At 38.7% G+C, this 19,013-nt stretch overlaps 2 protein-coding genes across 2 annotated transcripts in view; one reads left to right on the forward strand and one right to left on the reverse strand.

The window, feature by feature from the left end:
* vat1 (vesicle amine transport 1) overlaps window positions 1-15,032 on the forward strand; it is a 28,467-nt gene extending 13,435 nt beyond the window's left edge. Inside the window, exons 3-6 of the mRNA XM_082184093.1 lie at window positions 1,836-2,006; window positions 3,393-3,482; window positions 7,674-7,915; window positions 10,042-15,032. Of these exons, the coding sequence (XP_082040219.1) occupies window positions 1,836-2,006; window positions 3,393-3,482; window positions 7,674-7,915; window positions 10,042-10,320 (782 nt within the window). The 3' untranslated portion in view covers window positions 10,321-15,032. The remainder of the gene's footprint in view (window positions 1-1,835; window positions 2,007-3,392; window positions 3,483-7,673; window positions 7,916-10,041) is intronic.
* On the reverse strand, window positions 13,649-17,543 carry LOC309509511 (E3 ubiquitin/ISG15 ligase TRIM25). Its single transcript, XM_082184273.1, has one exon. It carries the CDS (start codon window positions 17,112-17,114, stop codon window positions 16,236-16,238), a length of 879 nt encoding a protein of 292 aa, XP_082040399.1. The 5' UTR covers window positions 17,115-17,543; the 3' UTR covers window positions 13,649-16,235.
* Window positions 17,544-19,013: the final 1,470 nt, after the last annotated feature.

The following is a 19,013-nucleotide window of genomic DNA, read 5'->3' on the forward strand; positions in this document are numbered from 1 at the left end:
ATAAGCGTTGACTGATAGCAGAGTTGAATGGTTAAGCTCGATGCAGTGTTATTGTAACAAAAAATAAGAGGAAAATATAAGTTTATCAAGAAATATAAATTATTTGGTCCCAAACAAGCTAGACTGTACTGAGTTATAGATTTATTTAGATGCTTTTTGCAAGCCTGCTACTCCTTTCATTTGGATACATTTTGTCTCTTTAGACTATATTTGTACTGTTACTCATTCTGGCTTAAGTTTTTATTTTATTCTATTTCTATGAATTTAAATATAAATATATTTTATTTTTAAAAATTTGGACTTCTAAAAAAAAGTTACTTAATTTTTTAGAACGTCAGGCACTAAAATGTTGTATCCTGTTCATGAAGAGTGCCAGCTGAAGAAAAGGTGTGTGTGTGTGTGTGTGTGATTGCAAGTCCAGTTCCTCACAATCTGAAGCCTAGAACATTTGATTGTCACATTTTATGAGTATCACTGTATGTATGTGCGCTCTATTAATTTTGTCATTAGATAAGCTTTACCCTTTATAGGTTCATGCACTAGTGACCTTTTAAAGCACTAGTGACCTTTTAAGACACTGCTCTGCCTCTCCCTTAGAAATACGCATGCAAGACACAGTTAAAATTGAGATTAAATGCTCACAACCTATGTCTGATGTAAATGGAATATTTAAGACTTAGACCCCAGACAAGAGCTCATGATTGTGACCTGCTTTCTGGAGCCTAGACTCTCAGTCTTGAGGTTAAAGTTTGTAACAAAAAATACGTTGTAATGTTTGCTGTTGCTGGTAGCAGATTTTGAGCCTCATTCATGAAACTTTAGTAAATATACGAGCAAATTTTTTGCGCGTAAAATGGACCTTTACAAAAACATTCCTCCGGATACACAAGCGCTTCGTATACCACAGATTCGCTAGTTAAACGTGTGTATATGAATGAATTTCAAACATTGGTAAATAGTGCGCGCATGCACGCTCATTCATAATTAACATAACCCCCCCCCCGTTCATGAGTTACAACGACTTTAATTATGTGTCCAGGACTGTGGAATCTTCTGGACTTCCTTCTCAGGTTTGGCTCCAGTATTTAGCAAAAATGCTAAAGAGACTTATTTGTCATATGCCTAGCAATAAATGTTCAATTATCGTGTGTCCAAAAAAATGCCTGGTGCTCTTCAGAAAACGGCGTTTTTCCAGCTGAGATACTTTGGTTGTTATGATATAGAATATTCATGGCAGTAATGTGTTACTAGTATCTAATTTTTAAGAAAATGACTGAATATAAAAATGCAGTAATCAGCCATATTAACTTCTCCATTATTGTTCAGTCGTTGTTCAAGGAGGATGGTTGGTCGGTGTAGTATTTGTCCCGCCCCTCCTCCACTGTGATTGGACTGCTGGGTAAAAAGGGACAGTGTTGAACAGTTAAAAAAAAGAAAGAGGCATTTTGTACACAAGTAAACAGTTCTCGTAAATCTTTCACCATAAACCACCACATTTAAACATTATCCTTTTAGATGTTAATGACTTTTTTTTATGGATTTTATAATGCGTTTCTACTCGAATGCATTTTTCTTCTTCTGGAGAAACAAGAATTAATCAGACAGAAACTCAAAGCTATCTGTCCTTGAAACCACAAGTTAAACGGGCATAATGGGATTGCTACAATGGCCCGAATGTTTGTACATGAGTGGGTGGCTGTTCATCTTTAAGGTCAAATGGCTGCATTGAGTTTTGTCCTCTTGTACCCATTGCTTACATGGTTCTGCTTTTGTTTTGAGATGGAAAATGCTGAAAATACTTTGTGTTGAGAGTTCTTGTTTCGTTCCCTCTCTAGGTGGAGTAGGCATCGCTGCCACTCAATTGTGTAAAACGGTGAACGATGTCACAGTGTTTGGCACCGCCTCCGCCAGCAAGCACGAGGTCATCAGCCAGGGTGGAGTCACGCACCCCATCGACTACCGGACACGTGATTACGTTGAGGAGATCCGTAAAATAAGCCCCAAAGGTAAGCACAGACACCGCAAACCAGCTTTGTACTACCGTGCAAAAGTTTGGGGACACATTAAATTGATCTTAAGTGACAGTAAAGACATTTATAAAGTTACAAAAGATATCTATTTTAAATAAATGCTGATCTTTAGAACTTCCTATTCATCAAAGAATCCAGAATTATAATTTTTTCGTGTGCAAATAGCCTAGTAAATATATACTGCAATCAAAGACAGAATGGACAGCCTATAAAGTCTCCGCTAAGAAGTCTACAATGTATTTTTCTGATTTGAATTGCTGTTAACGGACCGTTTTTGTATATTTAACCTTGGAGTCCATCTTTCTAATCTGCCTTCCACATTTGTGTTTTTGGTTGTGTATCTGATGTGTATATTGAGTTTTTGTGTTTGTTTAGTCAGGTGTAACTCTTAACACGCAGTCTGATAAAATGTTGTTTACTCTTTTTATCTTATCAGAGAAATGGACAAAACAAATTCCTTTCTTTTTGTTTAATTATTTCCCCGATGAACATTTTATTTGATGTAGGCTACTCCTCTGACCATAGCAATCTTAGAAATTTGGAAACATTATCACATTGATGGCATTCCGCTCCGGTCAAGATTAGAGCAATGTTAACCCATAAAATAACTGTTTTTGTGTTCATCTATACACTGATGTGCTAAAATTGAACGGCTAAGACAAGGCCATCTGCAGTATAAGACAGAGATTCTGAAATGGGATAAATAAAAACTCAACACCTGTGCCAGCACACTTCAAATAAAGGAGAATAAAAAAAAGACTTGGATGAGATACAAAGCAGAAAGTATTTTTCTGAGAGTGTTGTTCTTTAGCTGTTAGACCGTTGGCATGGTAAAACATTGTCAACATGCGTTGCTAAAAATATCAAAATAACTAAATAAACATTTATAGGATTCTTTGATTTAATAGAAATACTGAAAACAGTATTGATATTGAAAACAGTTGTGCTGCTTAATATTTTTGTAGAGACACAAAACATATTCATCAGGATTCTTTGAGAAAGTTCAAAAGAACAGCTTTTATTTAAAATAGAAATCTTGTAACAATGGAAAAGTCTTTACTGTAACTTATGATAAATTTAAGGCACCCTTGCTTTATAAAAGTATACATTTCTTTCAAAAAATATTACTGACCCCAAACTTTTTTTTTTTACAGTAGTGTATATTTTTGCTACATGCTGTATATCTTGTTTATGACTGCCAATTAACATTTAATTTACACAATATTCTCTCACAATTCACACAAAAATGTGTTAACTGAAAACATGCACTCTGAATTTGACTTATAGATACAGTATTTATAAATATGGTAAATGAAGGAGGATAATTAATTTGGTAATTCAGCATCTGTCTGTGTGTTTCAGGGCTGGATATTGTTCTGGATCCTCTGGGAGGCTCTGACACCCATAAGGGCTACAACCTACTGAAGCCAATGGGGAAGCTCATCAGCTACGGTGAGCCACGAGGGACACTCTGAATATCAGCTTGTGCACATTCCACATGTTTATAAGTTTTCATCACTTCAACCAAATACTACAGTTAAAGTAATGTCTAATCTAAGGTTTTACTGGTTGAGTTAAAACTACAGTAGACATGTCTGAATGGCTTGACAGCGGGGCAGGGGTGTGCTGAGCCCACCCGGAAGTCTGCCACGCCCACACAATCAAAATTTAGGCACAGATAGTGTTAATCTAGCCTGACGTCATCATACTCAGATTCTAGTCAGAATATGAGTCTGATGCTGCTCCATTGGGCTGTGATTATGGGCTGTGATTATGGGGCGTGTTTCAACCGAGCCAGGACAGAAAATGCCTCTGCACTCAATTGGTTAGACCTACAACCAATCAGAGGAACAGAGTAAGAGACGTATGTTGAGCGACGCATGGCTGTCAACAGAACTGCACGCACGCTGGAAGAAGTAGAAGAAGATGATGAGTGTAAACGATCTTTGCCGTTGTTGTAAAAAGAATTTAAGGATCATCGATCATGACGATCATCATTTTTGAGAGAAATAGTAAAGGTGAATGCATATACGAACAAGTTCTCCGTTTAGGATTAGAACTCGACAATACAGCAAACAAATCTTATCGCAACCCAATCGCTCTTTGGTGACGTGGATGATTACGTTACCGTTGATCATCTGTCCATCATCGTATAAAGCCCGCCCTGACAATTTGATTGGTCCAAACTGCTCTGGTTGAGCATAGTTGCTCCACAACAGATCAAGTCCAGACCGAACTTCCCAACCTCAAATGTTGTGGGCAGGGCTAAGTTCTGCTGGCATCCAAGCTAGTGTAAATCTTCTTCTTTTTTTTTTTTTTTTTTGGGGGGCCTTGATTAAAAGCAATCTGAGGCGGGCTGTGTGTTCAGAAGTTTAATGAATACTCAACCAATCAAAAAATAACACCAGAAAAGTGCAGTATTTTTCTTTTATTTGCTGAAAGTAACAGTGTGGCGTGTAATACACTCACGAGACGCTTCAGTCTGCAGCGGCAAAGCAGAGGCTGACAATCACACAGGCAAAAATATGTATGTATCTTCATATTTTCTTGTAAATATGAATATATATTTTTATAGTTCTGACTGATTTTAAAAGTGTCATTTGGCAGCCACTTAAATGGGTCATACATTGATCAGTTGAAATCAGTTGCATTTATTGCATGGATGGAGCAAGAACATAATGTGGGTGTATGAATGCAAATGCATAGTTTAGTTGTAACCTTGCCATTTTTGACTTGCTGTTAATGTTGTTAAACTGAATGTACAAGGCAAACTGTCTCCTTAAATGACACTGAAATATGGATGAGCTGTTTATCTTTCAATCAGTTAGGGGCCATTCACACAGAACCCGTTTTGCTGTTAAACTCAAGAAGCATGTCAGTGCAGGTATAGAGAAACGTTTATTTAAAGGGGTGGTTGATTATGCATCCGTCTTTTCACATGCAATACAGTACGTAACACAAATGCAATAGCTCTGTAGGCATCTTGCAACCGTTCCCACACGAGCGATTTTATAGATTATCATGACAGAATATACTAATCAAAGACCTGAAGATGGTTAACTCCACATCAGCAACATAAATTCATCAACTAACCATTCAGAAACGTCCTGTTGCATTCTACATGTCACTTCTTCTTGAGTCTCTCGGAGCTGCTAACATACACAAGCTCTTGAAGCTCCGCCCTCTGTGCTGGGAGCAGCAGCTCATTTGCATTTAAAGGGACACACAAAATGAAACGAACGTTTTTGCTCACCCTCACCCTCAGGTCACAAAACTTTTTAACTTTTTTAACTTGAGTGCTGCATTTTTAGAACCCCACATCATGCACATGAAGCTGCAAAAGTATGGATGCGAGACTCGAGTGCAAACGGTCAAACACGTCCGTCTAGTGCATCTTTACTTTGAAAAACAATGTAAAAGTTCACTCTATACATGCTACCCTTAGGAGATATCATTAGGAAGCATGGCATTAGTTTTCACTGTTATGCTGATGATACTCAGCTCTATATTTCTTCATGCCCTGACGAAACTTACCAATTCACAAAATTAACGGAATGCATTGCTGATATAAAAAACTGGATGACTAGAAATTTAAACAGAGATTAAACATGGATACGCGGAAGCGACAATAAATTCTGTATTATGAGTTTTTAAGGCCAGACAAGTAATTTGTTGATGTCAATTTATAAAGAAAGACTACACGCCTGCGCACATATATATTCAAACGCGCGCATAACTATAGACTAAACACGTAATACGCATGTGCACGCCGTCAGCGTCTTCACAGATTTGCGTTTTTGAAGTTTATGCAGAGATGATTACGTTTTTCGAAAATGTAACTTGCACCTTGGAACCTATTTCAAGGTTTGCGTTCTCGAGCCACCAGGCACTGTTGTTGTGCGAATGAGCGGGCCGGAGCGCATTAAGGATTTTCTGTTAGAACGCTGTCGTGTAAGCGGCCCCTAAGTTAATAACTAATGATCTTTGCAACGGAAGTGAATCGATCAAAACTAACTTTAGCTGGACAATAACTTTATTCTAGAGCTGCTGTAAAGCCAAAACTTCATATTATCACTGTAAAGCTGCTTTGAAACAATCTATATTGTTAAAAGTGCTATATAAATGGTGAAAAGTGAAAAAAGTGAAAATGGTAGCATTTTATTTTAAGTGAGAAGAAGATAAAAACTCTTATATCATGGAGAGCTGTAATATAAAATGGGGTATTTGCCCACTCTTCTATAGCTGCCAAGAACCGGGCCTGCTTGACAGTGACGTATTACAGTAAATCAACTTCAGAAACACAATACCTGGAACAAAACCCTTTAAACAACATGGCGTCCTGTAATCCCACCCAACTGTCTTTGTTCCTCCGTCTCTTTTTCTCACTCACTCTCTTCCTCTATCCTGCCTTATCAGAACAATGGCTCCTCTATCTGACACAGAACCCAGAATGTGTCCGAATGTAACAGACTGGGTCAGGTCCAAATCACAGGCCAACTCAGAGCTCGCTTTGTGTCAATGTGTGTGTGAGAAAGAGAGACAAACAGAGTGGGTTGTCATTTGTTTTGTGTACATTTCCCCTTCTCTAATGGTACTATAGAGTGTAATTTACTTTGATATCCTGTGTCTCCCCAATATGTGGCTTTCTTATCTTATTTCATGCTAATAAGCCACCTTTGAAGTGAACCGAAAGAGTGATGGTTAGACTGTTAGAAAACAAAAGAGAGGACATGTACGAAATGAAGAGGAAAATCGTGTGGAGAAACACTGAAACAAGAGGGAGAAAACAAGTGAGGGAGTGACAGACATGGGAAGCGACGCGAGAGGATGTGCGGACAGTGAGCGAATGAAGACGGGTCAAAGAGTGCAGTGTTGGAAAAGAGAAAAAGAGAGTGAGAAGGAGGGCTAGAGAGGCATGTCATTCCTCTGTAAATGAAGAACGCTCACTGTGGGAGCCATTAAGCAGTAATTCACCCATCGGTCAACCACACACACATTTTACATGCAGAAAACTCACATAAATACCTATTCATGCTCGGGGAACATGCTTACAGTTCAAACGGCTTGCACATGCAAAGACATTTTTACATGCTAGGACAAAGGGACGGGTGGTATGATGGTAGAAATGTATTTACTGGTAGAGATTTTGTGACAGTTTATAACTGCTTTATGTTTGCCTGTTTTAGCAAGAAACCTATTTGTAATGAATAATATTATCGTTTGTCTCAGTTCAAAAGTTGAGATTATATACATTTTCGTATTTATTTCACCGATTTATCCATTACAGGTGTTTACACATGCTATTTTAATATATAAAACCATTATTCACTTGTTGTCCAGCTAAAAAAAACTACACTACCATTCAAAAGTTTGGGGCCGGGAAGATTTTGTTTTTGAAAGTCTCTTCTGCTCACCAAGGCTGCATTTATTAAAAACCCAAACTTTTTGGATATTTTCTATCACCGTAATACAAAGTGTTGTCAAAACAGTTCGGTCATACCACCCATCCCCCGGCCTAAACCATAGTAATATCTTGCCAAAATCAAGCTGAAACTGAAAATAGACCCAAAACCATGATCCTAATGGATTGATGCATATCTATGTTTTCTATGTCAACATGATGTTTGTGTTTGGACCCTGCAGGTGCCGCTAACATGTTGGCGGGCCAGAAGAAGAACCTGTTTGCAGTGGCTAAGACCTGGTACCAGCAGTTCTCCGTTCACACCCTGAGTCTGATCCAAGGGAACCGCTCGGTCTGCGGGTTTCACCTGGGCTACCTGGACTCTGAGAGTGAGCTCATTGCTCAGGCCATGGCGGTCATTATGGACCTGTACAAACAGGGCAAGATCAAGCCCCGAATTGACTCCACCTACCACCTAGAGCAGGTGAATGAATGAATGAGCATCTAATGGGGGTCATTTGAACTGATCTGTGTGTTCTGAGTTCCTTGGGGGGGAAAAAGAACTCCTTTGGGAGTGTATTTATGGCAGGATGTTGGAATCCATTGAGATTCCACCTTGAACAGATATATGCAGAGATATATATGCGTGGGTGTTCTTTCATGATCTTCCTCAACCACCACCCATGTACTCCTTCCACTCTTTGATCAAGCCTATTTGCTTTGTCCCTCACTCGTTCTTTCATCCATCTTTCCCTATTATTTCTTCTCCTTTCTTATCTCCCCTGTTGCTATGGAGACGTCTCTTCCTGCTTACAGTAAGTAACTGTGAATGCGAGCTGATGCTTTTTTGACGATCTGGGCTTTTATTAGCCGCATCAGACTTTGGTGTTATAGAAAATTCAAAAAAAGAATTATGAAGTGCTTTCACATTCAAGTGAAACGCATATTTCAACATGATTTCAGTTCATGGGTGAGAGAAGCGCTGTTTTAAGCGCTCCATATTTGTTGGTAACTCATTCTCCCTGTCCTTCACTCTCATTTCCTGTCTCATTCTCTTTCCTCAATCTGTCCGAGTCAATCGTCAGGGCCAGGTTGCATTTCCTCGTTGCTAGGAGATGGCTCGCTGTTGCCGTGGCGCTGGTTGTTAGGTAGAGTGGTAAAGGAGAGGTGACCTGGGGGAAAAACAGAGAAGGAGGCTGGTGAACTGACCAGAGAATAGCTGATGTACGTTGATCAATACTCGAAGAAGAAAAGTAATTAATTTTCAGTTGTACTTTATCAACATTTCTAGTGATGGACCGATATATTGTCCATTATTGGCCCATTTTGACATTACAACTGTTGATGCTTGGCTGAATAACAATTGTTTTCATTTTTCATCCGTAAATGACAAGTGAAAAATGTGTCTTTAAAACTCTTACGATGTATAATTTTTTAAAATATTAAATAAAGAGTGTGTATATTAATTAATAACGATTAATTATACCTAACATAAAAGTTTGTTTATATAATGTGTGTATATTATATTATATAATATTATATAATATTATATTATATAATATAATATTATATTATATTATCAAAACCTTTTATGCTAGATGTAGTTATTCACGATTAATTGATTTGACTGCACTGCATATATATATATATAAACAAATAAATAAATAAACAAACAAATAAATAAACAAATAAATAAATCAAATGTATGTAATATTTTATAATTATACAAATATTAATATAATTAAAATAGTAAAAAAAAAAATTTATTAATTGTAATAATAAATAGTAAAATGCATGAATTTGATTAAATTAAATCAAAGCCACACAGCTATCTAAATATCAGTACTGGCCGTTGAAAAATAATATCAGCTGATATTTGGCTATTTTCAGATTACTGCCATTTGTCGATAAATGTGCCTGTCAGTCTTGTCCGTAGAAAATGTTTATTTTTTTCTGTTTTCAACTACCTTTTTGTGATTGCAGTAAAATGTAGTAATTCACGAGTTCACACTTACATCAAATTAAACAGAGTAAATATTATGCGTATTTGGCGTGCTGTCCGGGGGAGGAATTTGGCCCGAACTCAGAGTATCCCCCCCCACCCCCTGTTGTTGTAAGTGTAGTTGGGACTAGAAGTGAGGAGATGGGGTGGTGGAGGGATGCTGTTAAACTGTCAATGAACGGAGGTAAGTTTGGCTTGTGTCTATAGGTCATCAGCCACCTTACTCGCTAGAGTAATAGAGTAAGCAACCAATACATTGAACACATAAAATCTCATAAATAGTGTTTGTGTGCGCGTGAAGTTCAGTATTAGATCAACTGTCAACAGCTTGTTAGATATTCTTACCACAGCAGATGGCCTGTCAAGCTGCTCTCTCTGCCGTTCCTCATCCACACCCTCACCAGTCTCTCTCTCTCTCTCTCTCTCTCTCTCTCTCTCTCTCTCTCTCTCTCTCTCTCTCTCTCTCTCTCTCTCTCTCTCTCTCTCTCTCTCTCTCTCTCTCTCTCTCTCTCTCTCTCTCTCTCTCTCTCTCTCTCTCTCTCTCTCTCTCTCTCTCTCTCTCTCTCTCTCTCTCTCTCTCTCTCTCTCTCTCTCTCTCTCTCTCTCAGGTCGGTGATGCCATGCGTAGGATGCAAGAGAGGCACAACATCGGTAAAATCATCCTCACCACCGAGCCCATGAAGGAAGAGGAGAAGAAAGAGGAGGCCAAGAAAGATGAGGAGAAGAAGAAAGACGACAAGAAAAAGGATGACAAGAAGAAAGAAGACAAGAAGAAGGACGAGGCCAAGAAGGAGGAGAAAAAGGAGGAGAAGAAGAAGGAAGAGACCAAGAAGGATGACAAGAAACCAGAAGAAAAGAAGGAAGAACCCAAGAAAGAGGAGAACTGAGGGGAGAGAAACATTGTGGATGTGCTTTGTGTCTGTGTCAGCGGTTTGGGAGTGGTCTGAGTGTGTGTAAGTGTGTATGTATGCGTGTGTTATAAATGTGTGTGTGTGTGTGTGAATGGAGGGGTGTATAGTATAATTAGCTTAAGCCCAGGTGATTCTTAACATTAGATCAGATCTGCATTTCTGCAATCATTCAATCAACAGAATTCACAACCACTTATGCATGCAAACACACACACACACACACACACACACTGTACACCAAGGGAACACACCACTTTATTGTTCTGTTGTAACCCGGTAGTATTTATTCACAGTTTTGCTGCATCCTTTCTAACTCTTTCTTATGACTGCACGCCACCGAGGCGTGTTAGGGCAGTATTATCCTTTTTATAAATCTCACCACAGTGTTTACTCAACCAATGTCTTTAATTATATAACAAAATAACCTTATTCTGCACCCTTTAAAATTGTACTACCATATCCTCTAACAATATTCCTGCCAAACTAATGCACTATAAAATTATTGTATTCCACCGAAATATTAGTTAACTTTTTAGACGCAAACCAAAAACCACCTTTTTCGCTCTCTACACCCCTCTGTGTGTTTGTGTATCCGATGTAAGACTGGGTTTTCCGTTTTTTTCGTTTCTGTTCTGAAGTGGGTGCGTTTGTTTGATTTGTCGTGCATCATCAATAGTGAAAGAACTTTTTTCCTGCCCACCTTGGCACACAAAACAAGAGCACCCACCTACACTCCCATTGTTTATGTTGTTTTGGACCAGACTCACTGACATGCACTCAAGCTCCGCCCCCTGGAGGAGTCAGGGTGGTTTCTGATTGGCCGAGAGGGACAACAAGCCTCTTTCATGCACACGCATGTGTACTAAATTCTCAAACACCTCGCCAACATTATCCCAAAAACTAACAAGGTTGTCTTGGGCTTCAGCTGATCAATGTGCCATGTCATTAAAACAGGGCAAGTGCCAGGCTTTTAATGAGTCTAGCTTGGCAAACAGGACCAATTATAGAGAACATTCTCCCAGCCCTTTTCCCATCGGTTCTCTTGTATCAGATGTGGACGCATAAAGACAGGAGTGGCCTTTCATTCCAGAACCTCCTCCAGGATTCCTCAGGATCCTGACGCTTTCCGCCCCTCGTTCCCGTGACAGCTTACCACGTGATCTTCGCTGACCTGCACCTCGCATTTAAATATGATCTCCGCTCTGGCTCTTCCAACTACGCTTTCTCTCTCCCTGTTCTCTTACCCTTTTCGTCATGGTGGTTGGCATAGCAACAGCAGTTAGGCTAGTTAGAGATGACAGTTAGGTTTCACCCCCACATCCCAGACAGTCACAAACATACAACCACTCACTTCTCCACAGCAGCTTATTTTATAGTGGTTTTATTTTAATGCATTTTGGAATGTGGCAACTCCCTCTCTTAGGCATGTCAATCAAAGCCTCTGGCTCCTCCCTCTCCCCGTTACTCAGATAGCAGTAATCTACTGCCTCCGCTGGGGATTTATATGCATTGCAGTGCTATCATTCAAGTACTCAAGACACCTGCTGAACACACTTTCTTTTCACACTACGAGTCTGGTTCATTTCAATGAGTGTTTATGTGAAACAAAACCAGATCCCCTATTTTATATGTGCGTTTGTTGTGTGTGTGTGTGTGTGTGTGTGTGTGTGTGTGTGTGTGTGTGTGTGAGTATGTGCATTTCTGTATTTGACTGTCTGTCCTTAGGTTTGTTGTCGGATTTAGATTCAGATGTTCTTTCTTACTTTCTGTCTCTCTACCTCCCTCATGCTACCTTATGCTACCGTCTGGCATTTTAACAGTCTCTTTCTCTCCTCCTCTGTCAGTTTCTAACTCTCACCATCACTCTTGAATATTCCGGCCCCCATGAACGGCCTGCATTGGTTTGCTATCGTTTGCACTCAGCTTGCACTTGTAGAGAATGGCGGTTCCACTCCCGATCCACCGTATCTCTGGGTCCCGTCCGGGTCTTCGCTTAGACCTTCTGTTTCTTCTCATTCTCCCACCAACACACTCGCTCTTTATAAACCTCTTAAACTGAGAAACAAGTGTTTGAACATGCATGGAGATGCTCAGAAGGCTGCATTGTTGGATGCATGCTCGTGTTTACATAATCACTATATGAGTGCAGATAATCGTTCAGGCCCAGAATGCACTGGGATGGGCTTGGAACTGCCATACTTGTCTGAAGAGTTACCATGTTCTGACTTACTAAATCCCAATCCGGTTTTTTAGTTCCGGGTCTGAGGGGTTGACTTTCAGTTTCTTGTTGTGTTCCGCTGGTTCTCTTCCTGTGTTCCTGTGGATGGTGACTCAGAGCACCAAGTGACCCTAACTAACACTTCAGTGAAAAATATCCGTCCTCTTTGTATTTTGTTTGATTTATTTTTTTTTTCTTTTTTTTTTGTATGTTTGTTTGTTTTTGTGGTCTGCATTTCAGTAGTTTGAGTTCAAAAGGCTTTGCTGCAGTTCCTCTAAAATGTGATGAATCATGTGATTTTGTTGGTCCTGACCGAGTGTGCCAAACTTTTTTGTGAAGGTGTGACCTTCGCTGTAACTGTGCTTACTGTACTGAAGAAGAAAAAAAACAAACAAGAATGAAAGATTCAGAAAAAAAAAAAAAACCTAAACGTCTGTGGTTATTGTCGAAATGACCTCGCAGTAAAAGATCTTGAGATTCATAATTCGCTCCTGTCGTGTGTGGTCGACTACGCCCTGAATATTATTGGTGCTGACTGATTTCTGACTTATTTGTTTTCCGCTAACGTTCGAATCCATGCAAAACCTCTCGTTCTCACTGTGCCTCAGTCGTAGACCAACACCAGATTGCCTCCACGCATGTTTACACGTGAATGCATATACACACACGTAGACACTAGTTCGTCCCCAACACCGTCTCAGCTCTGCTGTCCTGAAGGGCTGGAATCCTTATCCCCCCCCCCCCCCCCCCCCCAGTGTACTGTTGTTTACGGATGCACTTTTTGTGTATCATGTGGGTGTTCATGGGTAATATTTGATAACCTATGACCAGAGGTAACCCAACAAAAAGATCCAGCAGCAGTCAGAGCGAACGAATGATTAATGTCAGTGTAGTTTTTCCGAGCTGTTTCAGGCCACAAGCGTTTGCTGGCTGTTGTTTTCGCTTTTTTTGTTTCTTAATGAATGTGATATTAAAGAGAGAGTTCACCCAAAATTAAATTCTGTCATTACTCACCCTCATATCATTCTAAACCTGTATGTCTTTGGAGCATAAAAGAAGATATTTTGAGAAATATGTTTTTTTGGGGGGGGATCCAAACAATGGAAATCAGTGGTAACCAAAATGTAATGTTCTTCAAAGTACGACATGAGGGTGAGTAAAAAAATGACTTTTTGGTTGAATTATTCTTTTAACATAACAGTCCTAAAGCCCAGTTCACAAGCAGATCCCGCTGTTTTCATTCCCAGATGATCTAGCAGCGACATTCCGGTTCTGGAATTGATCTCGGCTGCTTATGACATCAGAGCGGCTGTTGATTCGGTTTCGTCCCTGGATCTGTCTGCGTTGGCTAACATTACGCACCGCTGGGTCCGTTCAGAGACCGTTCATAGCACACACCCAACAACAATGACATCTGGGCTGGAAACGCTCGCTTTAAATCTCTCAAGGTTTGGACAATTATTATAGGATGATGGTTTGGAGAATTATTCCTCTTCCTTCTTTTGGAGCGCGCACAGCTCCACAATGAGCTCAGCTGCAGGTGCGAGTGTCTCTCGTGGATCTGGAATTGTGCGACTGGGAGCCAGAGAGAGGCTCAGATCGAGCCAAGCTGCTTCCTTCCTCAGTCTCTCACTCCAATAGTTTTCCCAGAACAGGAAACACCCCTCAGGTTTACAGAGTGCAGAATTCCTGCTACAAATGCAGCCTTAACCAGCACTGAATCGTATAATGTCTATTATTTACAATATTAGATACACAAACGCAGTGCAGTTTTGGTGTGCCTACAGTGAAATGTATTCGTTAATTTATGCATTTATAAAATCAATAATGAAATGAAGCTTTGAAACGCTTTTAGGCCTAAATTTATATAGCAGATGTATTTGCCTTCTCTTTGTCTGGCACATACAAGAAACAGTGAGTCATTGTGGACCGTTTCCCACACATGCTCAGCGTAACAGATCTATCTTTGTCTCGCAAATGTACGCTGCACACATCACAATGTCTTGATGCACTTTTTATGTATGTTTGGATGCATATTTGCGCGAACAAAGTGTCTTGGAGATCTCGAGTAATGAAAGGCTCCGTTTGCAATCTGTAAATTACAGCTCCAGCTTTCCTGCTTGGCCTTCTGACTAAAGAGCGAATCAGAGCCACCAGCTTACATTTCTGTGCACTGATTGGTTTTTAATTGAAACCCCGCCCCTAACATCAGCATTAAGGCTCCTCCCCTCCACACACGTCAGAGAAGCACCATGGGTTGTTTGTGTTGTTGTTGTTTGTTTTTTTTGAAACCATCAGAACTTTTTCCACTTAATTTTGAGAATCTGAAGTGCTGCTGTTTCTGTGCTCGACTCTGGGTTGGTTGGACCGCGTGTGGTCATGAGGACCGTAGAGTTCATAACGCTTCTGTGTGTGATGTGACCATTTTGCCTTACATGTTTTCCAGGACTAATTAAAGAGCATAACTAAAGGAGGTGTTTACAGAGTCGTTATTGAACTTGCTGCAGACATCAATACATACATTTAGACTAGAGCAATACACATTATTTAGGTTTATAAAAGGGAATTTTATTTCAATCTGACCTGAGATAATGTAGTTCGGGTTTAGCGGTACTTGACCTGATCTGCTTTCCAAATGCTTTTTCCAACCCAGTGTTCTATCATTCACACAACTATACACAGAATACACAAAAATGTTCTCAATGGGTAGTTACATACTTACATTTCAGTTTTCCAGTGTGACATGACTTGTTTAGGGGGGAAAACACTTGCTTTTCACTATAAATATCTAAACATTCTTGAGACACATTTACTTTACAAAAACTTGTGAGGTTTGTTTAAAGCTAATAATAAAACTATTTGCCTGTTTATTGATGAAGTGAGGAAAAACTTAACTTCATTTAAACGTAAAACAAGTTTATTTCTCTCACCCCCATTGTACATTTATTTTGTTTGTTTTAAACCAAGTACATTTGGTTAATTTCTCCTAAAACAAGAATAAATATCATATTTGTTACTTTTCTTCTAATGTGAATATATTAAAAGGATGTTGAGTGAAAATTTAGCATTCTTACGGTAAAACGACAAAGATACTGATAAACACTTTTTTTTTTATTATTATTATTTATAGCACAAACAGTACATTTCATTCCTAAAACATCTGTTTACAGACATGGACAACCTGGAAATATAAAGAAATATTTTAAAACTTTGATTTTCAGGCCAGGAAACGCAATGGGAATTTCCTTACAAAATATAATAAGTCGAAAATATTTGGCTAGAAATTGATTGTTAATGTGAGTGCAGTGTTAATAAACCCTTTTTTGTAAATCCTTGATAATGAATCTGATATTACATTCAGGAAACTTCTAATCTAGCATAAAGTCTTCAAGATTAATGAGATGTAATCCAAGTGTACAAGTTATTTTAGGTGTGTCAAGTTTTTCTTGCTGTTAAACTATTCATTATACACCCAACATTGAACTGTTAAGAATATCAGCAAACAATCGTGTTCATTAATACTAATAGAATGAACATTAAATGTATCCAGAAATGGATAGCTGTCATTCAGAAAGAAACATGATGCTTGAGATTTCAGTCGACTCATGAATCTAGTAAAGCAACATTCCTCTAAACATTGCATCCGCAACTCTGTGGTCAAACTCAAGACTCTTCAAAGCGCTCTAATGTTTTCCACAGTGGTTCTTCTAGTGCCGGTTTCTGTCATGACCATAATTCCCAGTCTTTTCTTTCTGTGTCCAGCACCATGACTGTGCCCATGTGAATTACCTCTGTGTCCACTACTTTTATGTCTGTGTGTTTCATGCCCTCTTTTAGCGTGTGAGCCCCGGGTATGTCCTCTCCGATGCCCATGTCTATGCTCAGTGCCGTGAACCCTCTTATGAGATGGTCTCCTACCATGACCAGTTGTTTTGTCTTTACTCCTGAGCTCACGTTTCACCAGAGTCGTCCTGTGCTCCAGCGTTTTTGTCTTCTCAGGTGCCACTGAAAACACTTTATGTCCCTGATGGACTTCATCGAGACACCGGGGGCAGATGAACTGTTGGTCTCCCAATGGTCTGTTGTGCCCTGAGCAAACATTTCCTTTAGGTTCCCCACTTACAACAATCACTGTGTGCTTTTCTCTGGGATAGTCGTTGTTATGATATCTTAGGTGAATCTTACAGGATGAATCCTCGCTTTCTGGATACATCTTCAAAGGTTTGTTTTTTTTGGCAGTGCAGATTTCTCTCTCCGTGTATCCAGGTCCATCGTAATGTGTGGGTGGAGAATCCTGAAGTCCTGTGTTTTTAAACCGCTCCACCACTTCTGCAAACATGGTGTTTTTGTTGAGAACAGGCTGAGGTGAGAAGGTCTTCCTGCACTGAGGGCAACTGTAACCAACGTCTTTGCCACCCTTTTTATCCCAGTAGTCTTTAACACAGCCCATGCAGTAGTTGTGTCCGCAGGGAATCGTCACTGGATCCTGGAGCGCATCCAGACAGATGGGACAGTTGAATGGGTCAAGTTCTTTGAAACACTCCGCTGCCATTTCATACGCTTATCTGAACGAATAATTGTCTGTTTTACATTCAGTGTTCGCTCTCTCTCTCTACATATCATGTTCCGCACTGAGCATGTGAGGGCAAACAAGAGAGAAAAAGAAGCTGGTGTGTTTGAGTGCAGTAACCTGTTGGACAGGTATTAGCAATCTCAACCCTGTCAGCAAAGTATTTTTTAATTGTTTTTCCTTGAGAAAATACATTACTAGCCAAAGATTTGGACACGCCTACTTTTTTATTTTATTTTATTTTTTACACATTTTAGATTACTAGTAAAGACATTAAAACTGTAAAATAATCAAAATGTATTAGAAGTATGATAATAAAAAAAAAAAATCAAAGCTATCTTATATTTGAGCTTCTTCAAAGTTGTCACTCTGTCTAGATTAAAGCTCTGCCAACTTCTAGCATAATGAGATTGTATTTTTTTTTTATAAATAAAGATTTAAAGATCTAAGTTTTAGTGAGAAACACTTATGTAATGTTTATGAAAGAAGTCTCTGATACTCATCAAGGCTGCACTTATTTGATCAAAAATACAGTAAAACAGTAATATTTAGAAATTTTACAATTTAAAATAACTTTCTATTTGAATATATTTTAAAATGTAATTTTTTCCTATGACGGTAAAGTTGAATTTTCAGCATCATCACTCCAGTCTTCAGTGTCACATGACAGTCACAGTGTTTTTGCTGCTCAAGAAACATTTTTTATTATTATCAATGTTGAAAACAGTTGTGCTGAATATTTTTTTTTATGAATAAAAGTTTAAAAGAACAGTGCATGCACTGGGTTAAACTCCAGTTGGGTTAAAAATAACCCAACAGTTGAGTTAGATATTTATTTTTTATTTATGACCTTATTTTAATAAATAAAATACACATTGTTTTCAGATACAGTTTGTTTATTTCTATAAAACAATACATATGTTTCAACAAATATATTTTTAAATTACAAACTATATATTGGGGAGTTTAGTATTTAATGTAAATATACATACATAATTGTATATGTATCACATACATACGTAACATAAATTCAAAATACACAAGTCTACAACTCACATAATAAATTCAAAACCTATGCAAATATGTACATAGAGTACAAAAATATAATGTATACATACAGCACACACAAATTCAAAATGAACACTAAATGTAAAACTACACATTAATAACCTACATTTAATTCAATAACCTATACAAATATGGACAGAATACACAAATTAATAACATTAAATCTAATCACAACTTTATTAAAAGGTCTTCACTGTACACTGAATGCATTGATGTGTTGTTCTAAACATACCTTAAGTAATAAAACTACAAATACTGGACCTAATAATGATGATGATGATCAAAGTTCTTAATGAGGCAGGAACTCCTCCGGATATATTAATGTTTGCATGCTACAAAAACTCCCAAAATGGGTGCAGAGATCTTGAAATGGTTTATGTCATAGATGTAAAACATTTTTGAAACGCATCCATTGCTTGAAATAAAGTCTTCTGTTCAACTGCTTCCACACAGAATATGATAAAAACTTGCGAGTTCTCTTTGTCCCCAAGCATCAAGTCATGTGGATCCGGGCTTGTCTCACTGTTCAGGTAATGCACCATGTTAGTTCCAACCTTAAAAGAATAAATAAAGTTCAGTTGGGCATGCACTGACAACATCAACAGTGTTAAATTATGAAAAAGTTACATCAAATCAGTGCTGTATTGAATTAAATTATGGTCCGTCTAGTCATTACACCTGCTGTTAAAGGGTTAGTTCACCCAAAAATGTAAATTCTGTCATTAATTACTCGCCCTCATGTCATTCCAAACCTGTGAGACTTTCGTTCATCTTCGGAACACAAAGAAGATCTTTTTGATGAGTCTGAGAGAT

Source organism: Leuciscus leuciscus, assembly GCF_965113295.1.
Source record: "Leuciscus leuciscus genome assembly, chromosome: 1".
Lineage (NCBI taxonomy): Eukaryota > Metazoa > Chordata > Actinopteri > Cypriniformes > Leuciscidae > Leuciscus > Leuciscus leuciscus.